Below are 24,715 nucleotides of genomic sequence, written 5' to 3'. Positions count from 1 at the left end.
AGGCCCCCAAACTTTCAACACTCGTAGCAAGTCACAGCTCAACTACAGATATCAGTATTGATGATCGGCTGGATGATTTAGTCCGGCAGTTTTGGGAGATCGATCATGTCGTTGAACCGATTTCTAAAAATTCTAAGGAGGAGCTTGACTGTGAGTTGCATTTCAAGCAAAATTTCATTCGTTTAGCCTCAGGCGCATATTCGGTTCGCCTGCCAACAAAGCTAAATTTAGATTCGTTAGGTGAGTCGTACTCACAAGCTCGACGCCGATTTCAAAACCTAGAAAGAAAACTCGTACGTAATCCTGAGCTCAAGGCAAAATATTGTGCATTCATGAAAGAGTATCGTGACCTCAATCACATGTCGTTAGTTCCAAACTCTGCTATCCATGAGTGCAAATATTTTCTGCCGCATCATTGCGTCATTAAAGACGAAAGTACTACAACAAAATTAAGAGTTGTTTTTGACGGTTCTGCAGCTACAACCTCGGGTTTATCACTTAATGATTTACTCATGACTGGACCAGCAATTCAGCCCAAACTTTTCAATATTTTAATTCGTTTTCGTACGTTTCCGATTGCACTCACTGGAGACATCTGCAAAATGTATAGATGCGTCCGGATCTACCCACCGGATAGCATGCTCCAGTGTATATTGTGGCGTGATTCTCCTGAAGATGACTTAAATATATATAAATTAGACACTGTAACATATGGAACTAAATCTGCAGCATTCCTAGCGATTCGTTCAATGCACCAACTTGCGTCGGATGAATCCTCAGTTTATCCACTTGGTTCGCAAACCATAATTCGAGACTTTTACGTGGACGACTTAATAAGTGGTGGCGATACTTTGGAAGAAGTAGAAGAAATCAAACGACAAACAACGAATATTCTCGCTCGAGGTAACTTCCAGCTAAGAAAATGGTGTTCCAATAGTCCAGATGTTCTTCGTAATATTCCTGATACTGATAAACAAGACTTGCTTAAGTTTAATGACGGCAGCGACATCACCAAGGCATTGGGTTTGATCTGGAAGCCGTTTGATGACAATCTGCTATTTTCGTTTACGTCGCAACCTGAATTTTGCAAGAACTCCAAGCGATCGGCGTTATCTACGTTAGCTCGTTGTTATGATCCGCTTGGACTCATTGGCCCCACTTTGACCAGAGGAAAAATTCTTTTACAGCGCATGTGGAGGGATAAGCTGGAGTGGGATGAAAGCTTACCGCACTCACTGAACACTGCTTGGTCTACATTTCGCAACGAGTTCGTCGAAGTGCAGCATTTATCATTCCCTCGGTACGTACTGCAGCCTGGAGCCACCGTCGAAATTCATGCATTTTGTGATGCAAGTATCGAAGCGTACGGTGCCTGTATCTACATTCGTTCGATAATGGATGACCGCGCGCAAGTGCATCTACTGTGTTCCAAAGCTCGCGTCGCTCCATTGAAGATACTTACGATACCCAAACTGGAACTCTGCGCTGCTGCCTTGCTTGCGGAATTAGTAAGTGGGATATTCAAAATGAAATTTTTCGCCGGCCGCTTTCACTGTTGGTCGGATTCATCGATTGTGCTTTCATGGCTGCGTGAAGAGCCATCTAAATTTAATGTGTTTGTTGCTAACCGGGTAAGCGCGATACAGCAACTTACAGAGGGTATGCAATGGCATTACATTCCTACAGAATTAAACCCTGCTGACATTTTGTCGAAGGGAGCCTCACCAACGACACTTTCACAATCTCCACTTTGGATGCACGGGCCTTCGTTCTTGCGAGAAGTTGACAACAATTGGCCCCAATTTTGCGCACCTAAAACTAAAATTATAGAACTTCGACAAAGGGTGTTGCTCTTGTCAAATGATCGAACCGACTTAACACTATCCTTTAAGTACATAAATTCGTTTGGCAAGATGCAACGTATTTTTGGATATGTAAACAAGTTTATAACAAGCAGAATCTCACCAAGAACTTCGCAACTCACGTTTGAGGATATTCATCGCGGTACTCAATTGTTGATTCGCATCGTTCAAAGGGCGCAGTTGTGGTCCGAGTATGTGGCTTTGAAAAACAATAAGTTTGTTCACGCCTCAAGCCCCATCGCTTCGCTGTCGCCATTTTTAGATGATTTTGGCCTTATTCGTGTAGGTGGCAGACTAAGACATTCAACGCTCAGCTTTGAAGCACGTCATCCATGCATCCTTCCAAGGGATCACCCACTGACATTCGCCATAATAACACATTATCACCGTAAGTACCACCATGCAGGTCCGCAGTCTTTGCTTGCTTCTCTTCGCATGCAGTTTTGGCCCATAGGAGGAAGGAAAACTACTGCGCGAGCCATACGAAGGTGTATCATATGTTGTAGATCAAAACCGCGTCTTCTCGAGCATATCATGGCTGACTTACCTAAAGAGCGCATTCAGACTACACGGGCTTTTATGATAACTGGGGTAGATTATTGTGGCCCATTTTATTATAAGTCTGAAATTCGCAACAAATCTCCACAAAAATGTTACCTGAGTGTCTTCATCTGCTTTTCAACAAAGGCAATTTGGATAGAACTAGTAAAAGATCTTTCTACTGACGCCTTTTTAGGCGCTCTCAAACGCTTCGTCGCTACGCGCGGCATACCTAGCTGCATCTGGTCAGACAACGCCACAAACTTTGTGGGCGCTAGAAACGAGTTAAACGGCTTACGAAATTTAGTCCTCAATGAAAATCATCGTAGCGCAATTAATAACTACTGCATTAGCAATGGATTTGATTGGCGCTTCATACCGCCTCGTTCGCCGCATTTTGGGGGCCTATGGGAGGCAGCGGTTAAAACAGCCAAGCAGCATCTATATCGTTCAGTTGGGTCCTCAATTCTTGGATTTGACGAATTGCGTACTTTGGTATGTCAAATAACAGCTATAATAAATTCGCGACCTCTTGTTCCACTTTCAGAGAATCCAGAAGATCTTGATGTGCTTACGCCAGGTCACTTCTTGATTGGTGGCCCACCAACCGCTTTTCCTGAACCTAATCTTACGTCGCTGAATTATAACCGGCTCAACCAATGGCAACGCGTATCCTACATTCAACAAATTTTCTGGAAGCGTTGGAGTCAAGAATATCTGACTATTCTACAGCAGCGAGTTAAATGGCGGACGCCTCAGCCTAGCATCCAGGTCAACGACATTGTGTGCATCAAAGAGGAAAACACGGCTCCACTAAAATGGCCTTTGGCACGGGTAGTTGAACTCATCACTGGAACTGACGATGTTGCACGAGTAGCCGTCTTGCGTACACTTACTGGCATTACACGTAGAGCTATCAATAAGCTGTGCGTCCTTCCTGTAAATGCTTCTGTTGAAAGCCCTGACCTTTCAACGGGGGGGAGGATGTTCGGAGCAGCAGCTAATCCCGTTCCACAACCTACAAAGTAACTTCTTAACTATAGCCAATATTTATAATTTATATAAGCTGGTCACCTTAAAATATTATGTTAGCTGGTCACCTTAAAATGTCATGTTATATTATTTATCAGTTTTTATACATTCCTTACAATATTCCTTTTCGCTTAACGGCATACAAAAATACAAAGTATACGCAGGCATTTACTTAGCATAAGATATGTATACATAACATTACTTCTCCTTTCGCTTGCCTAATACAGTTACATATGCACATATATATATACGTGCAAATATTCGCAAATAAGCATTAGCAGTTGAACTTGTTATAAACACGGCCACGCAATAAATTAAAATACAAATTATAACGTGTTAAAAAAAACCTAGTTTTTTATTTCGCGATACAGCTACCAAAAAATATTGGAAGCTCAACAGAGGATATTATTTAGATTTTTCTTTAACAGCTTGAAGCCATACTAATTTTTACTTCTTCTGTTTCTTTTTTTGCAGGTAAGTCACCATTCTTGACTTGTGTTAATTTGAAAGTAAATAAATCAGGTAAGCGCCAAATTCTTAAAACTTATAAAGCCATGGCATTACTACTCTCCAGCGAACAAATCCAACTTCGCATTAGCACTAGCAGCTTTTATTGTTTTCACGCCTAAATATTATAAAATGGATATTTTTAAATATAAAATAAAAATTAACACGGAAAATGCAAACACATAAGTGTATGTATAAGTATTTACATATGTACATATCGATTTTATTCTACGAATAACGTTTTTGCGGAAAGTGGACAAAATCTTATCGAATTTTTCCTGTCATTTACGTTGCACTAGCCATACCAAGTACATGGCTGACAGATTGACTAACTCAGGACTGAATGAGTGAACAAACAAAAGAGGAAACAAGAAAAAATACACTTGTTAATTCGCATACAGTCAATATTTATGAAGTTGATTAAAAATTTAACAGAATTTTTGTTTGAATTTTGCTTATTTTTACGAATTCTCAATGCCAAAATGTCAATGGAAAAATAAAAGTAATACAGGTGGACCAAGGAGAACGAGAATTCAAGGGGCGATATTAATTTTTTACTATTTGATTTTCTCGTCTAACCAATGTTTGTATTTAGGAGGTGAAAAAACTCGTCCAATGTCTCGTGACTTCAGTTCGATGGTAACTGACGGTTGGTATTAAATGGCAAATGGATTGCCTCGTTTCACCCAATATATCTGTAAGTTCTTGTTGTGTCTGAGAGCTTTTATATGGCGGCAATTAATCAAAGGTTTGCACCGCCTGCCAAGGCGATACAGTTTTAATATACAAAATTTCTACCTACGCAATATCGATATATTCTGGGTAAAAAAATGTACTATATAACACCGATTGAAGTTCGCAAATGTTGAAGTGAAAAATTGATACTTTTCTGCTCTGTATTTTTTAACATTCATTTACCGCTGACGTCAAATCTTTCTCTACACCTAATATACAAAAACAATTTCATATGTGTGTGCTCCTATGAATTGTCGAAATCCTTTCAATAAGTGCAATTACTTGTCAAATAGAAATTTAGAGGAGGAATTAACAATCCGAGTTACAGAAATTTAGAAATGAAATGATTTCCGCTTTTGTAGTTTCCAAAGAATCCTCGCGTTCATCCTGTTATCGCTTATCCAGGTTTACCAAAAGTGTAAAGGAAAAATAAGTAGTAAAAAATGGTCTATATTTGCATTCTGCACAGGAAATTCCGTTAAGTAAATCAAATACATTGCCAATAGTGAAATTTTTGATTTTTGTCCATTCGTTTTACTGCTACGTCAAGGCAAAATAAATATTTCCACAAGAAATACCCAGTCGGCACTCGAAAAACATAAAAAAAATTATTCAACAAATGGTTTACTTATTTTTTTAACTACGAGTATTTTTTTCCGCCAAAAACTTGCATACCTGGCGTTGCCCGAGTGTCCTGTCGTCAGCAGTCTTCTCGTAAATATAAAAATGTGGTATTGACTTTAGTTTGCTGGCATTTAAAAAAAACGTAAATATGGTTAATTGCCTTTGGTTGCTTACATACATCTCCATGCTAACTAACAATACACTTTCACATACACACACCAATAGGTATCATATACGAGTACGCACACAAATGTGCTTTCGGACATTGTGCGACCAATTCCACTTTCATTGCAAAGTCTGTCGCGTGGCTGGTGTTCGGTGGAGAGCCGAATGTGTGAACGCAATTGCGACGGGATCAAATTGCATTACGCGTAAATTCATATGATGCTTGGAGTGAAGACCAGACGAGTTGGAAAAAGAGTGAAAGGGAAATTAAAAAGTTGCAAGTGAACGCTTTTCATTCTGGTCTCATGAAGATAGGAACCTAAATACGCAGTATTTTCTTTAAAAATTGAAAGAGTCGCAGATAGAAATAATTTATAAATATATTTTTCAGTTTCCTCGAAAAAATTAAAATAAAATTAAAAATCTGTGCATAAATCAGCGTTTCAAAAATAATGCTTACCTAAATTAGTTGGCGTCTTCATACCGGGCTATGATAGTGGATGTGACGATGTTTCAGGAATTCAGGTTCAACAGTCGTTGAAGGGTATCAGCACAGATGGAGTGACTTGTGGGTCATAGAAAGTCCTTGAGAAAACTCCTGCTTTTCGTATGCAGATGGAGTTCACTGTATTACCTCTGTAGTCAACGCCTCCAATGCTTGCTCTTGTTGGCGTAACATTTTAGTCACCAGTTATAGTCTCTTAATCGCGATTCTCGCTCAAATGTGGAACAAATAATACGAGTATAGTTGGGCAATTCTCATATTCTACATATGTTTTCGTATTCCCACGTGCTCTGCTACTACTTCTCTCTCTTATTAATTTAAAATAAATAAACGTAGCACTGACATGGAAATTTATGGACAATTAGTTATTTAATGTGTCTGTCTGATCGTGCTAGCTAATCGGGGGAACCGGTGAAGGGTATGGATGGTTGCTGGTGTTTGAATTTGCATAATTTTAGTTTGCTAGTCACAATTTTCGCTTATCTTTTGTTGCTTCCAATCACGTAACTACAGCTGCTCTGAGCTGGACTATATTTGTGTATTTTTAAGCAGCAAATTTTGTGACATTATGAATGGTGATGGATCGACATCGGCGAGGACGTGACTTTGGCCCGGTAGTAACTATGCACCAGTGTCAAATCTATTTTCGGTACGAATCATCAAATGCTGAGTAAAGCTGCAAGGGGAAATGACAGCAAAGCAAAACGGGTGTTGCAAGTTCTAGTTCCTTTTTTTAGCAGCCTTTTGTTCTGACTGTCAAAGTTTGTTAGGCGGTAAGCAGAACATTAAAATTTACCGAAATGAGTTAGATTTCAATGAAGAAATTCTACTACGAAATTTTTAGCAAGCCGAGATAAAATTTAATGAAAAAGTTCAGCTCGCTTGGTTCGGTACAAAACTTAAAAACATCGAAGAATGATTTGATAATATTCTGCGGCAGCCACCACTATCGCCCGATTTAACAGCTTCGATCTGATTTCTATGGGAGCATCTCAAAGATAAAAATTTATGTAACAGAGGCAAATGAAACTTAAAAATATAACATTTGCTTCGAAATGGTTTCAATAAAGCATTGAATAAGTCCAAATGTCGACTCCTTTCCGGGATCTGGAAAACATAATTTATTACTCATTAATTGCAAGGCCCCTACCACGTAAACAAAGAATATTCGAGCGTGACAGACCCTGCATTTAGTGATTTAGAATAAATGCATGGAATGCCATTAACTATAAAGTTGTTATTAAGGGTCTTCCAAAAGTGACGTCTAGATGTCAGTTGTCAATAATTCCTACACGATACCTTTTTTACCGCATTGTTTACATTTGTCAAGTAGACAGATGTACAATTTTACTCGGTAGAACAATGCGTTAAAGTTATTGAAACTTATTATGAAAATGCTCGATCTTTTAGAACAAATTATCGCAAATTTTCTGGGTTTGTTTAGTGCAAACAATCGTCCGAATGAGTCGATAATTTGAAAGTTAGTGAAAAAATCTCAAGAAGTGTTTCTGTCGAGGATAGAAAAAGGACTGGCAGACCAAAAACTGGACGATCTGTTGAATATTGCTGCTGTGGCTCAAAGTGTTGCTGAGCAACCTTCAACATTGATATCTCGACGTTCTCAACAATTAGGTATTCATGCGTCGATTGTTCGACGGGTTTTATCTGCAAACGTTCTCATGGTGGACATTTAAATGATGCCACTTTCACATATAATTGTTAAGCACCGTATTTTGAATAAAAATCGCGAAACCTGAAAGCGTCTAAATTTTTACATGTTTTAATTTAAAACAAAATCTAAGCGCGTCGTTCGAAAGACCCTTTATATAAAAGTATGTTGGTTTTTAGCATACAAAATATTAGTTTCAAAATGATTTTTATTTAATTTAGTTACGTTTGACTACTAATTGTTTGTTATTGTTGTATTTTTTTACTGTTTTTTTATTGTTGTATTGCTTTTTTGTGTTTGTTCTTTCCATTTGTGTTATCGTTGTGTATGACTTCCTTTGTGCATCAATTATTCATCAAACAACAACAATAAACCAAACACTAACCAAGTTTTAGTCTCCCCGACTGCTTTGAATTCGCTTTCAAAACCTTTTCACAAAATAAAATTCCAAACAAAACACGAAAATAGCAGAGCATCATTAACTGGCATAGAAAAAATAATAACCATAATAGATTCTGTATCTCTGAAAATTTGAATAAAACGTGCTTAGCCAACGCCACTCAGGCAAACTAGCGCACTAACTAGCCAACATAAGCGGCAGCCTTAACCGGCGCTGGCGGCGGCTCACTCACTTTCGTATGCGACAAGATCTGGATTTCAATTAGCTTGCGAAAAACGCTACATATGCCCGTATGTACCTTAAACGTATGTATGTATGTGTGTGTGTGTTTGCTAATAGTAGAGCTAATATTAGGTCATTGTTAGGATGCCAGCCAGCCATTCAGTTAGCCACTCAGTCAATCAGCTCGCGAGCATGTCAGCCAGCTGGTCTGCGCATAAATCACTTCCGTCAATGAGACAGACGTACACATGCGCACATGTCTTTGAATCGCCGTTCTGAGAAATACCGAAAACATTTCCTCAATCTATTCATAAATAAATTTAAAATATAAAACCATAATTCTATGTATTCGTGCTTGTGAACTAATGTGAATTCTGAGTGCGTACACTCCCACATCATATCTCGCTGACTGACAGACGCTCAAATGTATGGGTTATGGTACATATCGCAGAACATTTTGCCATCAATCCCTGCAGGAATATTCCTGCCTCTGCACTAATGCTGTTCTACTTCATTTGAAACTATACCCAGTTTCCATGCGCGCTTTTCCCCATAAAAGTAGCTGTTGAATTTGAACGCTGGATGTAGCAGAAAATACAATATAGCTAAGCACTCCCCCGTTGCTATGGTTTTTCGAATTAGTGCTAAATGTGTCATACAATAAGGGGTTTCAATAGGGGCACGCATAACTTTTGCAAATCCACGCCAGAGAAGCCTTGGTATTGATCGAGATGCTTTACTTTCTAGTTGATGCCGTAAAAGTATAGGCCAAAATGCGGCACAATGTGAAGAGTAACATTCCCACCCTGCGAACGGCATGTTGTTGTTGGTGTAGCACTTAACTGCGAACCAACGATGACAGTTTTGCTCTTTAACTATGGTAAAACAGAAAATTGTTAGGGGAACTGCGGCTGCCACGTCACTTGGGAGATTCAGTTGAACTCTGCACGATCATTTCACTTTCGCCCAATCAGTCGCTGTTCAGACGGCAAGGAAGTGTCATTAGTTGGTTTTTTTTTTCGTATATCACCAACACAATCTCAGTTGCTTTGTAAACACAACCCAAGTGACGTCGGCTCATCAGCCGATTCTGTCAAATTCATCAGAGCGGGATAAGGGTCCGTTAAAAAGCACACTTCTAAAAATCGTTTCATCATGACTGCGAACGGTATTATTTCAACTTTTTTGGCTAATTTTTCACCGAAGTTCTACTTGCGACTGCGATATTTTGATAGGTGCGTTGGCTCACTGTTACAGGAACATTCATGAGTGAATATGGTGGCTTGAGTATAACCAGCACATTTACTCTGGTGATAATAGGTATAACGATCGAGAATTCGTGCAAGCGATCTTTCAGTTGAAACCTACAACACATAATTCTTGTATTCTGATCCTTAGCATGATAAAAAATTTTAATTAGCTGACCATAAAAAATCGTAAGTAAATCGAAAGCAATATGTCTCACAGTTCGGTATATTTTCTAACTAGTGCTGATCTAGTCACTAGCGCACTAATTCGTATTTATTCCAGTAGTGAGGCAGAAATGTTTACTTACCAAAATTTTCCCCTCAGGGATCCATTTTTCAACTTCCACGCCGGGTTTTATGGTTGTAGTAATTTTTTTGGCGCGCAGATTATATTATTCTTATTAGCATTTTTTTCCGGAGTTAATGTCATAAATTTGCTGCAGCAGAGTGAGTTATAAATCGCCGAGTGTCAGCCTGGCATATTTTTTTAATTAAAGTTTGATAAAGTTGTGAATTGAATGTAAAGTTTTATTAAATTGGGCGATACAACTTTTTAAATAAAAATAAAAGCGAATTACGCAAAATAACTTCTCCTACGTGGAATAAAGGCCTTTTCTCCCTACAAATTCAGTTTCTGTGCCTCAGTCCACATTTGCGAATTGTAATGAAGCCGACTTGAAAAACTGAATTTATGATTTTTTTATTGATTTTTTTTTTTTTTTTTTTTGAACAAATAAAAGTATAAATTTGGAATTTTTGGACTTAAAGATAACTGCCAGTATGTCTCTTGATAATTTTTGAAAGTTTCGTTGAAAATACCGAAATTATTTGATTCAGTCTGAATTTCTCATTAATTTGCGCAAATTAAATTGCTCACTACAACCAAGCCCCAAAATTGAATTGCATAGAGAAAAGCCAAAGTTGAAGCCGCCGCAAGCGCTCGACCGCCAGCATCCAGCACCCAGCTGCCATGCTGATTGTGATTTCTCCATTAATGCCTGTAATTGGTTTACAAACATCATACGTCTGGGTATGCCCATGTATGGGTACTTAAACATACATTTTTATTAGTTTAGGTGGCACGCCATGCTAACTTTATTTTAAGTTTTATTTCGGCGCGATTTAACTAATTTCTTATGACTAATATTTTGAAGTTGTTTTTTTATTGCTTTCTCCGCTTTCCGTGCAATTTATACATATTTAACGAGTTTATCTCTTTATCGCCCATATTTTATTTTTTATTGCAAACTGCTAATCTCTGATTTCGTCCAGCGTTGTGCACACTTTATTCGCCGTTGTAATTCGCCCCTGCGACATACATGAATACCTACAAATATACTCGACCGCTGCCGCATGATAATTTTCACTTTCATTTTCGCTACCAATTACCAAACCGCTAAACCAAACCATAAATCAAATGCTACCATCTTTTACGTGCAACATCCACCTGAGAGCGAGCGCTGGTAAATGCGAACGACGATTGCCTGGCAGCCAGCAGTGAGCTGCAGTGAGTTTGTTTGCAACTGCAACAATGCAAATGTTGTTGCCGCCGCCATCGCCACCTTTGTAGCTTGCGGACTTTAATCGAAAGGAGTGGCCGGCAAATGTTTTTGCTGCTGGCAGGCACTTTGTGGTATTTCTAGGATTTTTTTCGTTTTTTATTTGGACTTGCTGTATCGTAGTGAAAAGTGTAACTACTGCAGCTACTAAATTTCTGTAACAAAAAAGTAAAAATAAAAATAAAAGGCCGCGGGCGTTGCTGGTGCTAACTACCTGTATGTCGTTGCTGCCGCTGCTGTTTGGCATTTGTTGCACTGGCACTCACCCACACAGTTTATTAACTCATTGCAATTTCCCTGGAGGCGAATGGAATGAAAAATGTGGTGAACTGTGTTTAAGCCGCCGACTAACCATTAATAGTGAATAGTGTCTGAAATGATGCGCAACATACATACTTACATACATATTTACATATATTTGTACTGCCAAACTTCACCAAAATATTTCACCCAAATATTTGAACCGGCGTAGTCTTTGACGCTCCCCCACATAATTTTAGCTTATTAATTTTATTATCAGAGAAATACTTGAATATCGCAATGTATAATCGCACATTTTCCATTTCCAGTAATTACATTTGTCTGTTCGCTCATTTAATCCGCGCTCCACTATCAAATTCAGCTATTTGATATTTTTATCATGATGTCGAGGTAAGTTACGGTTATTTTAAATTTGTAACGGTATTTGTGTAATTAGACATTTTAATGGCGATGCCAGATAATTGAAAAGTGTGCAAGTCTAAAGTAAATTTTTAAGTTAACACCCATAAAGCTGATAAAAAATTACCATGAAGAAGTAAAAACTCTTAAACAAACAACGAAGAATCAACGAAATAAAAATAAAGCAACAAAAAATAACCCGAAGCCCGTGAGTTGGAGATTACAAATTTCAAAAAATGAATATACCTTTTCTAATAGCGACAGACATTCGAATTTGCCATTTAGGTTAGCCAGGTTGCTTTCCTAAGACACTCGGTGGCCCTAAGCCCCATCCTCTAACTCAGTTGCTTAAACCACTAAAGTCTTTTTAAAAAGGCAACTAGTCCCTCCAGTGAGGCTTTTTCAAATTTCCCAGTCTTGAAAGAAATAATCGCCAAGATATTAAAGCGCAGGACATTCACAGAGGAGGTGTTGTACCGACTCAACTTTTTCCTCATCTCCATAGCTCTTGCATAAGTCATTGTGAGGTGCATTGGACTGGTTAGGGTGCCAATAGCGTAGTGATCCCTTATAACCCCTTTGAGCACGCTGTTAGTGGATTTGGTGAATCCGAGCAGGCATTTTGCTCCCAAATTCAGTTTTGGCCAGAGCGCTTTGGGTATCCTTAGTTTTCGCGGTTACGCTCAAGTCAATCGCAGTGTATAGTTCGTTTAGTGGAATGCTTATGTCCTCTACCACTGGCTGAATGTCAAGCTTAGAGCCTTTCCTTGCATACTCATCCGCTCTTTCATTTCCCTCCACTCCAGAGTAACCGGGGATCAAACAAAGTGTGGTGTTGTGTTGTTGGATAAGCGAGAGCGATCTCCTGCATTCTTTAACACTTCTTGAATTGATGCGCGTTCAGGCCAGTGCATGGATAGCTGCTTGACTATCAACAAAAATGGTATGGTTTGCTGGTGGTAAGGTTATTGTCTTATCGTTTTTGCTGCTTTGCCCATGGTGTAGATCTCAGCTTGGAGGCCGCTACACCAGACTGGGAGTCTAAAGGGGCAATTTGAGGATAATTGTTCTGAGCACACTCTCGATCCAGTGTCATTGTCAATCTTTGAACCGTCAGTATAGATATGGTGGCCACTGGTGGGGTATTCTTTTAGTAAGCCTGCATTACAAGCTTTCTTCATCCTTTCCTCGGTGCGCAATTTCCAAGAAAGCTTTGAGTCTAGAAGTATGCCAAGATACTTTACTTCGTTCGATAGGGTTAGAGTTACTTCAACTATAGACGGTAACTGAAAACTCGGTATCTTACATCTTCTAATGAGCAAAACTACTTCGGGCGTAGACCGTTTGGGGTTGCCCACTTATAGAGCTTTCTTAACGCTGATTGCACGAACCCGCTGATAGTCGAGAGAAGCTTCTCTGCCATCAAGATGGCTATCGTCCGTATACGCAACTATCTTGATCCTTTTCTTGCTCATGGTAATAAGCAATTCATTTAAGATTGGGTAACGGCGAGATACCAAAAGATAAAAAATGATAGTAGATGAGTAGGAGTTTAACTCTAAGTCTTCGGCTGGGTAAAAGTCTTGCAGGTATTGCGCATTTTAATAACTATTATGAAACCAGCGTTTGCAATTGCTTTCAGTTCTTCCTTTCATTGGCTTCGGCTATACTTTGGCGGCGATAATTGAAGCTGCGAAAGCAAACAATACCGAAAATCGCGTAGCGAGAGCAGCGATTTATAAAAAGCCAAAGTTTTGCTGCGGCTGTTGGTGTTGAATTGCTTTCTTTAAGCTGCCGTAACTGCCATTGCTTTCATTTTGTATTACTTTGTGTTCTCAGCTCGTCTGTGGAGAAATTTACCCCTAAAAATTAAATGTATAAAAGCGAACTTGCGCTTCAGACATAAATTGCTTCCTTACCTTGGCAAATATAGCTGAATGTGCTCATACATTTTCGCATTCTTTCAATTGATCCCAATTAATCGCTACTACCACGACTACTATTTTTTTAATCTTTTTTCTTTAATACTTTCTACTACTTCAACTTTTTTTACCACTAACTATAATATTAATACTAATTTGTTTCTTAGTTCTTTCGTCTAGGATTTAATTATATAATATTAGCTATTATTTAGACCAATCATTGTAGAAAGAACCTATGGTTGCATGTAATGAAAATAAGGATGGACACAGATTGTTTTGAGTTCGAGCAGATAGTTGATGGACGAGGTTTGCTAAGTTCCAAACAATGAATGCATTTTGGTTTTTTCGACTTCTGCTGCGCTATACCGTTCCTCTGCAGCTAAACCCACAGGATATTCATGCAAGCTGTGCGCCATTTCAAACAGATAAGTCACAGCGCAGCTAAATGAAAAACCGATTTGTGCTGTGCTGCAGCTTCGGCTGTTAAAACGTGCGCAGCATAGCAAAGCCAAAATTGTATTCACAGAAATTATTGCTCTCGCACCACAGTCTAGCCGTGAATTTTAGTGCTGTTGCTGTTATACTGTAAGTTTTTCAAACGCTGCGTAAAATTATTCGCTCAAAGTTGGCTTATAGCTTGGAAATCGTTAAATATGAGACTAACCCTGACATTTGAATAGAAACAAGAGCCTGGTGTATACTCGTATAACTCAGTTGTTAGTCTGGCAACGCATGCAGCCTGATTATGACTATGCGGCAACCGGCGTTGTACGCCTCGCGAATAATTTTCAACCAGCTTGTGCTATTTATGTGTATACATAGTTATGTAGTTATGTATGTGTATCAACCTCCTGGAATGTATGTGAATTTATGCAGTTTCTCGCTTTACAGGCGACATGAATGATTTCGTTTTCATTTCAGCAGGTATATTTTATTTTTCAGCTTTTCAAATATTCGTTTGCAACGTCGCGTGCGTCCTGACTATCGCAGCAGTTAGCTCGTACTAAATAATAGTTTAGCTGCAGTAGCACGTGGGTGGTGCGCCGTTCGATTGCTTGCCCGAGTTAATTTGCACGTAAATGTGTAGCACAAGATCTTTATCGGCCTTTCAAGCGTTGATGCAGTGCTTTGCGAGATACAAAACGTATATTAAATTTGTTATTTTATAATATTATCTCGTATTAGTAGATGAGTGCTTAAGGCAATTTTGCTTATTTGCCATAAATCAGTATGTGGCTGTTCGCTTACTTTTGCCCGCAAATTGATTAATGAGTTTGCGATTGTACGTTTCGTAGCAAAAAACCCAGCGTCTAAAATGAAAATCATTTCACAATGTAAGCCGACACTCCATTCTGCCTGTGTGCCAAGCAATTTTCGACCTAAGCTCCCCTGCAGCCACTGCTTTTTCACAGATGCCTGCGTTTTGTAGTTGTAGCTGCAATTTTTTCATCATCGCATTTATTTACTGATATTGGCTATGCGCTCGCTCTCCAAGCGCTTTAATTAATAGTCTCTATTTAATATTGCAACTCGTAAGCTTTACGCTGCCTTACATGGCTCCCTCCAATATTTATCGCAATTAACCGATCTATTTAAGCGATCTGCTCCCAAGTCTTGCGGCCTGGTCTGCCTTGTTGTCTGTCTCCTAGCTCACCAGCGCACCAGCTCACATCTGAGTTCATATATCGCCGTTGCATTCTATTGTGTTGTTGTTGTTGCTGTTTCTATTGCCATTAGTAGCTGCCAAGTGTGGCGCACACTCAATTTGTTCCCAATTTGTTTATTAATAGCGACATAAATAAATTAGAAAAAAAATGGTTCAATCTAATCTGTCTTTTTGTTTTCGGTTTGCTTTTCTGCATTGCGCAACTAATTTGTATTTCCCATTGTTTACTCATCGCTGCTTAACCTTTAATGGTGTCGTTGTTTTGTAATATTTTTTATTTCATTAAACTTTTTAGTTCGACTTATTGAATCTTTTGTGTAAGTTTTTAGCATTTATTTTTCCCCATCGATTGGCCGGCCGCTGCCAATGGTGCACTTAAATAAATAATTACTAATTAGTTCGCTGCATTTGTATTCAGTTCGTGTCTGCAGCGGCGCCATGCTGTTGGTGGCATTTCAACAAATTTTTCATGCAATAATGCCGCACTCACACACATCCATACTCTTATGGCCACAGGAGTGTATATGTATGGATGTATGTAAATTCGAGTGTGTGTGTGTTGGGCGAATGAAATTTTGTGCTAATATGCTCTACCTGTTCGCCTCCCGTATCCACCCTCGGCTGCTTCCGGAGCGCGCTGCTGATTTATTTGCACCAGCACGCCACATATGAGGTTATTGCACCAGTGTTGCATGCAGCAGCTCAGAGCACAATGCTCCGTTAGCTTTAGTATGTTGTCCTTTTGCTCAAATACACCTTAATTATCTAATATACTGGCGTTTATTAGACGCTTGTTAATTAGCGCTCAGCGGCAGCAGCATTTTACTCCAGTTTTTATTGCAGCCGTTGCAACTTTTTTGCTCTCGAAAATTTGCGCACCCCGTACTCGTATTGCCAAAGTTGAAGTTCGTGCTTGTGCAACAACCGCAGCGATGGTTCTAAAAGGTTGCTGGCTTTGTGTGTTTATTGTTTTATTAGTTTGCCACAAACAATACATGAAGTTGCTAGTTGCACGCTGTGTGTGTGCGTGTGTGTCTATGGTTAATGGATTTGCCATCATCTCGACTCCTGTGATATTGAGTGCTCTGTATTGCTGACACGCTTGCGCCGGCAAGTATTTGAGGCGCCACCGCATCACGCTTTTGCTACAATTAAGTTGCCACTTCCTCCGCTGCTTCGGTCACAGTTCATGTGCGCAGTTGACAATCACGTTTTATGCAAAAATTCCCATTCATTCATTCGCTCATTCACGCAATCAGAGCCACTCCACTTACTAGCGATTGAGTCACGTTTTGTGCAAAGCGATGTTTTTGTTTTTATGTGCATGTATTTGTCTCTTTCGAAGCTTCGATGTGCTTCGATTTGATTTGAATTTCAATTTGAATTCGTTTATTAGCAAATGCGCCAGTTAGTGAGCGCACGTTCTCGCCAAATGTCACAGCTGTCAAATGTGCCACTAAGTATGAGCTATCAGCGCATGATGCCAGGTCCAGAGAGAGGGAGAGAGTTGCTGAGGGAGGGGTGGTTGCAGTAAGACAAGGTGTGTGCCACAATTATGTCGATGTTTTTCATTTATGGTTGCTAAATAAGTTAATTCAGGCTAAACTTATTTTTTGTTCTCACAGCTTCTCTCTTTTTAAGTTTTTTTTCGTTATTAATCATTATTTCATACTTTCCTGTTTTGTGCGTTTAACTTTTTACATTTTCAAGTGTGGCTCAATTAGTTCGCTTGTTTCATCGCATTTGACTTTATAATTCGTTGTTGTCACTTGCTGCTCTCTGCCTCTTTGCTGCGTGGCATTTAACCTTTTATTCGCATGTCGGCTTTGTTAACTTGTTGCCATTTGAGGTTGTTGCTGTGGTGTGGTGTGGTGTTCTCTCGGCTGATTGGCGTTTCTTTTCTGTATTTTTTAAAACAATTATGATTTATGTTGCACGTTTATTGTGATTTCATTCGCCATACTCGCGGCGGGCATTCCTCGCAAACAGCTTTATTAATTTATTGCGTTTTTCGCAAATTCGCTTGTAGTTGCAGTATGTGGCCGCTTATCTGCTACTGAACTGTACTGCATTTTTTGTTAGCGGTTGTGGGCAGCTCTTTAATTTACAAGTCGTCCTTAGAACACTTTTCGCCATTTGGGCACATTTATGTTATTATTTATTTGTGGAAAAATCGCATGTTTCGAGTGATTTATTTGAAAAGTGTGTTTTTTTCTTAAATTAATTATAGTCAATAAAATTAGTGAAGTTGTTCTTATATGGTGTTTGGCAATTTGTTGTAATTTGCTTATGCATTATTTTGCTGCTGTTGATTTTTATTGACCTACAGTGAGTGGGAACATTTTACCAGTAATTTTTGTTTTTTGTACAATATTCACAATGTTTTTGCAGTGTACATTTTTTTCATTAATTTTGTATCAAAATATAGTTGTTAGTATAATATAATAAAAGCCAAATACACCGAAGTTTGAAACTTTGTGCCGAATATAAGAAATACATGAAATTTTCATCTCGCAATCATCATTTCGCATGTCTTACTCAGAATTTTAAACTTTTTTCCAGTATGTAATTTAAAAGCTTGAAGTTTGAAATTGCCGAAAAAACCGTTGAACATTTGTGGACGTTCCCCTCAAGCGCTCAAGAGTTGCATGGCAAAATATGTACAAGAAGTACACGACCGTCAGCAAACAAAAAGTATTAGAAATCAATGGGAATTTTTCAGAAAAAAATGTGTGCGAACAAAAAAGTGCGCTGGTAAATAGCGTAATCGTACGCAAAATAAGAGCAAATCCTAAGATAACTGTCTCCAAATTGACATATGGAGTGAGAATTGAAATTGGAAAACAATGTAGTACCCCAACTATTGTACAGCGCTGGTATCGTAATATTAAAACGAGGCTTTTTCCCAAAAGATCATCATTATAGTTTGTGATATTTCGAAGAATCAAGAATTTTTTTTTCTGTAAAGAACTTCCTTGAAACACTCTAAGCTATGAGAATGCCAATTTTAATTAAACTCGGCATTAGCGTGGGTTCGAGGAAAGTTTTAAATTAGCTGTTATTTTAATCCAAGGACCACGATTGCTCCCAACCTCAGGCCTGCTTAATTCTGTATGTCAAATATTTAGCACCATTTATTTTTGTTTTTGCTTTTTGTTTATTGACAGTAATTATCCCCTAAAAATAAATAACGCGATTTGGTTTGCTTATTTTTGTTTTGACTGATATTTGTTTGCAGTTTCACACGCCTGCACGGATGTTCGTATTTGCCTAAATATATTTACTTTTCAATTGAGAAATATCTACCTAAATACAATTTTCAAACACCTTGGCCAATTATCGTTAAGTTTGCTGTTTCCACTCGCCTACAAATTCTCTACTCTTCGAGGCATGTTTTCACCAACAAACCCATATGTATGTATGTATACCTGTATGTACTGCGCAGTGGATACATGTACGTATGTATGTATAGTACATATGTATTTTTTTGCCCGGCCAATTCTACCACTTGTTCCCCCAATTGTATGAATGAGCTTTTGTTTTGCCACTGTCGATTTTGCCTGCAAATTTTTTTATTACCCTCTTAATTTTCTGAAGGTCAAAGTCAACCAGTGGAACCGCCGGCCATAAATTCGCGCTTACAACCTGCTGCCTACACTGGTTGAGCAAATGGCCTACTGACTGCCAAAAAAATATTGTTTCTATTTATTAAAACATACTCACCTAGACTTTCGTTAGATCTTTTTGTGTTTATGTCCGCGTTTAAGAATCCAAGCAGAATTTTGTGAAACAGAGCTTTTCCCATCTCGCCAACAATTAAAATTCGGTGGCTCAATATATTTTACTAAAACATACATTTTTTTGTTATTTTTTTTTAATTGGTGGAGCCTTTAAATTTTTCTGTTGTTGTAATTATTTTTGTGGAAGTAATTGCTGCCTATTTATAGGTGCTTCTCAAAAATTTTGTTTTCATTTTTGCTTTCAATACCTTCTGCGGCGTTCGACATTAAAAAAAGTATAGGGTTTCTGATAGGGCTGTATAATAGGGATATGTCGATGTTGACAGGCCGTGGCTGCCATGTAGTTTGTGCGGGGCGGTCAAATTTGTTGTTTGTTATTCAGTCGCGTTAGACGGGTGTATCAGTTTTAGCAAGGAGGTGAATTTTTAAATAGCTGGCTATTTTAATGGTAAAATTTCCCCAACATGTTAATGCTAGATGTGGATTTTGAGCCGGTGACGTCATTGATCCGTACTTCTTTGAAGACAAAGTTAGGAGGATCCTCACCATCAGCGGCAAGCCCTGATATGTAGCGCTAGAAACAAATTCTTTTAGCCTAAATTGAGCGCTGTGGATGTGGTTAACATACGGCATCTGCAGAGAACGCCTCGGTGAATATTCTGTACGATTGATTTAAGGGATTTGCATTGTGTGGTTTTCTAAAGTCGCAGACTTCCATGTCCATAGGCCGCAGTCGACCAATGCCCTCAGAGTCAATATAATTCAGGTCGTTGTTCAAATGCAGCCGGATCTATGCAGCAGAGGCATAAATCGGATCTGTGCCGGACATTTGATTTTATTCACAACACCTCACGTAGTTCTGATTTTATTTCCAATTAATACGTCCGTATTAGATAACCCTATATAACGAATACCATTGCTTTACCTTAATGTTTTTACTTTTAGTTGTATTCTGTTCTTTATTATTATTCTTTGACTTCATGTTTCTCTCGTTTTTTTTGTAATTCGTACGCAGTTGTGCGTCAGCTATTTCAGGTATGTTTTGTTTTATTTTACCTGATTTTTTTTATAATCGAAAAGGTCAACGCAACAGAACATACACAATTTCGAAAATGGTCAATAATCAGCATTGAAACCCACAAATGCACATTATCAAATACATACTGACACACATACGAGTGTAATGAGTGCGGCTTAATTTCGAGCAAGCATTGAAAACGACACCTCGCCTATAACACGCATGATGACCATATGGGCAGCTGTTTGTGATTCTATAGTGAAGCCAAGGGAAAGCTCATCGAATTTTAAGCGAATTAAGTATAGAAGCAACAAAAATGAAAACAGTGAGTAAAATACGTACATATTTTCCCAATAAATTATTTTGGGCTGTCAATTTGCAAAAAATAAAAATTATGAAATAAAATGAAAAATAACATTCCACCTTAAAAAGCTCTAGAACCAAAACAAGTAAATATAGATTACTCATAAAATGCAATGAATATATCCGGCGTTTTTGTTTTTAGAACACTTGGTATTGAAATTTCTGTACACTGGCAATTGAACCTGCGAATGCTTACATCCGAGCAGCGTTTGCAAGTTGTGTAAATTTATTTTAAAACTGTTTTCCCAAAACCAAAAAAAAAATTCAATCGATGGCATTGTGTGCAGTTTTGACGCTCACTTACAAAATGAGCAAAATTAACGCATTTGGAGCTTCACTAATCTTTTGCTGGCGAAGCTATAGTGGTGAAAGACTCTCGACATCTAAGAAGTTGCAGCATCGCTTGAAATCATGGCTTTTTCGGAGCGAAATTTTGGTGATCGTGAACCTAGATAAAGGGTCTTTCAAAAGAGACGGCTAGTCCGCAGTAGTGAATAATTCCCAGACGGTACCGTTATTTATCATCTTTGGCATTTGTCAAGTAAACAGATGTAAAATTTTACAGCAAAGAGCAACGCGTTAAAATTGCTGAAACATATAAGAAAATTGTCAATATATGAGATAAACATATCGCAAAATTCGTAATTTTTTTTTGTGAAAATAATCGTCCGAATGAGTCGACAATTCATAGGTTGGTAAAAAAAAATTCAATAAGCTGGTAATATCGTGTATAGACAAATGGCTGACCGACCAAAAACTGGACGTTCTGCTGAAAATATTCCTGCTGAACAACCTTCAACATCCATATCTCGAAGTAATTTTTCACATATAATTGTTAACAGCCGTATTTTGAATAAAAATAGTAAACCCGAAGGAATCAAAATTTTTACATATTTTATTTGAAACGAACATCTAACGTGTCTTTTGCAAATTGCAACTAATGTGAATAGTGAGAAAAGGTCGATTGCGTGCTGGGAAAGTGGTCAAAAATTGAACCAACCGGATTGCTTTCATAAAGCGTAGAGATAACCTTATACCGGAAGTTATTACGAACACTACATGCAATAAAAAAAATACAGCCAAAGTAGTAATTTATTATTATTATTTTTGTGTTTTTGAAAACAGAAAATTCTACGCCTCTAACAAAAACACCCGTTGTTGCATACATATGTAGATAGGCATATCTTAAGTGTTGTTGTTATCGCCTAGATCGCATCACAAGTGGTCAATTTGGCGAATGTATTTATTTCAGATATGAACAATTTAAACTTTTTCTGTCTTTCTCTCTGTTCTTTTCTAACGTTTATTAATATTGGTGAGAGCGGCACAGGCCAGTTTCTTTCGCTACAACCCAATTTGAACTTAATTATCTATGCACGACTTGAGTGACATGTTGATGGTATGTAGCATGGCGTCGGCTAAAAATAAACGTGCATACACACATGCAAACATGAGTCTGTATGTATATTCAATGCCAAGGTTAAATGGTATTTAATTTAAATTTTTGTTGTTTCCTTCTTTTTGGCACCGAATTTCGTCGGCTGTATTTGTACTGCCTGGTTTGTCCGAGTTTTTACTTTTCAGTCTTCATTCTCACCGTAAGCTGATAAGTAAATTTGCTTGAAAATTACTCAACACCTCAGCGGGTAGCGCGCTTCTCACACGTTTGCATTGTATTCATGTTTTTTTTTTTTCTTGTGCAAGTTATTTTTTTTTTATTTTGCTTTTGTATTGTTAACGTTTTTAATTTCCCCACTCAATCTCTTTCGCTGATATTTCTTTGACGTTTTGTTGTGTCACGCTCTTTTGCACACATTATTTATTTACTTAATTTTTTTTTTGCTGTTGTTTAGAACACTTTAAAGTTTTAATTTCCTTTAGTTTATTTTCTTGTTTACCAAATTTTTTGAGAACGCTTTTATTTTGTTTATATTACGCTCACATTCTCGCATTCACATACGTGGGTATGCGCATACATACATACAAATATTACTCCATACAAATGGGCTTCCTCATACTCCATACTCTTTGCTCTTTCTTTGCAGTGCATTTTGTTTTTGTTGTTTATGATTTGGATTTACCCGTACGCCTCTTAGGGAAGAATTTCATATTAATATATACACACATACCAACATATATGTTTGTATGTATGAACCATTTATTGCGAAATTAGTATAAGTCCATTCTTTTTGTTTCCACGTATGTATGTATATACATGTATGTATGTATGTGTTAGCTGTATTCTTTTACAACCGACGAAACTGCAAACGAACGGTGGAAGTGAAGAATCGTTAGTAAATATATTTTTCTCAAATATAAATAAAATATTTGGTTAATATATTTACTATATTCTGAAATACAAATAATATTTTATTCGATATTTTTATAAGAAAATAAAAAAATATCCCGCTTATGAATTTTCATACGACAGATTATCAATTTGTGGGCATATCGTACAAAATGATTAACTTTTGACCTTCACACGCCTAATAGATGTGCTATTGCGATAGATTTGCTATAAGTTGTTACATTTGTTGTTGTCTGGCTGAAATATTTTCAAAGCTGTAATTTTGCACCTAGCCAAACTTTCCATAAACGACAAAGAAATGAAGAGGAAGTATTGTTCCTTTAACCTCAGTCGCGTTTTTTGTTTTTATTTTTTATAAATTACATCATTCAATTAATTCAGTTATAGTTCGTTATAGTGTTTGGTCATAGATCTTGTCTCTGTATTCGAAGAGATCCTCATGATTTGCCTAGGTGGTGGCTCAGGGTCTTGTAGGGGTGACTACTTCTACGGTAACACTAATCGTAAATCCTAGATAACTAAATTCTAGGGTAACTAATACTAATCGAAAATTTGACAGCTCTAGCCCCAGACGGAATAAATGTGACATTATTGCGAGATATGAAAGCGTTCTTAGTTTCACATTGAAGTGAACTTTGAAGTTGATCATAAATGGCCATTTCGAATGTGCATTTTTTGTAAAAGAAAAATGCGCTCAGCTAATTATAAGTGAATTATTTGATTTTTTTGTTTGTTTGCTGTATGGACTTACGCCACTTTTAAAATAAATGGTTCATGTAGTCAGCGCTCACATTGTTAGGCCAATTTAAAAGCAAAGAGGAAGTGTAGTAAAATTCCTCGATTTCAATCTTAACAGATGACTATAAAATTTATGATTAAGGCAAAAATGTTCAAAGAAAACAAACAAAAAATTACAAAGTGGCTAAATACAATAACTTTTGTGTATTATTTTTATTTTTTTTTTTTATATTGTGGCTGCAATTAAAAACGTGAAGCCGTAACCCGCCAGTTGGCTTTTCGCGCGCTTTGTGTCTGAATTGGTGAGCGGCGCGCTGCCGGTTTATTTTAAGAAGATTCCACTAATTTTAGATTTTTGTTAAAACATTTTTTATGAGCTATTTGAGCTTTTACGGCTGTTTTTCGTTTTTATTTATTTTTGTATTTTTTTGTTTCTTGTTTTTTTTTTTTTTGCTCTGATTGATGTTGACATTAAGTAATTCAGAAAACATGATGCTTTTTATTAATTTATTGCTTCCAATTGTCAACTTTGCGCTTTTCGTACATTCATAAAATTTACTCATTTATTGTTTGTTTATTTTTTGTCCTTGCAGTTTAACATCGGGCTGTAATGGCATATTTTCGCGTCGCTTGGATTTTTCATCATTCAATTTGTTGCCGAAGACCCGCTTGAATTCCTATCAAGTCAAGGTAAGTGAAAATAAGAATGATCAGATTTTGCTTATGCAGTCCTAGGAACAGCTGTTTTAATATTGCACAGCATAGCAGATTCTTCTTAGGCGATCGTGATTGTGCACGAACATCTCCGAATACGGGAGTATTTTCTCTCAAATCTTAGGCCGAAAAATATATTCATCCGGTAACGTAGAACCAACAGTCATGAGAACTAAGCTCTTCGAATGGAATCTCAATCATTGCTACGAATTGCTGAAAACCAATGATTGATTTGCTTGCAATAAGATGGGCCACTGGTCAACTTTCTTTCCCCCCCTTTCCTATCATTTTGGCCCTGTATTTGTCTAAGTAGTGCCCTTTAAAATTAGGAATAGTTATTGAATCGGTTAGTAAATCTCCGAAGCCGAGCTGAAATTGTGTCTCCGAACATGGTCCAAGCCAGCGCCGAAGTCGAAGTTCGGTGGTTTTCTATTTAAGGCACCTTTCTGGTCTAGAGACGTGAAAATTGAAGGCGTTGAAAATTGAAGAAAAAATCGGTATCAACTGAAAATCGTTCTT

General features: G+C 37.8%; 1 protein-coding gene across 2 annotated transcripts in view; it reads left to right on the top strand.

Moving 5' to 3' along the window:
- LOC128856071 (headcase protein) overlaps window positions 1-24,232 on the top strand; it is a 95,019-nt gene extending 70,787 nt beyond the window's left edge. For both annotated transcript variants that reach the window (XM_054091447.1, XM_054091446.1), the window contains one exon: window positions 24,076-24,232. In XM_054091447.1, the coding sequence (XP_053947422.1) occupies window positions 24,076-24,217 (142 nt within the window). In that variant the 3' untranslated portion in view covers window positions 24,218-24,232. The remainder of the gene's footprint in view (window positions 1-24,075) is intronic.
- Window positions 24,233-24,715: the final 483 nt, after the last annotated feature.

The sequence above is a fragment of the Anastrepha ludens genome, chromosome 2 (genome assembly GCF_028408465.1).
Source record: "Anastrepha ludens isolate Willacy chromosome 2, idAnaLude1.1, whole genome shotgun sequence".
NCBI lineage: Eukaryota > Metazoa > Arthropoda > Insecta > Diptera > Tephritidae > Anastrepha > Anastrepha ludens.
Note: the sequence above shows the minus strand (reverse complement) of the source record. Positions and strands in the feature narration are given on the sequence as shown.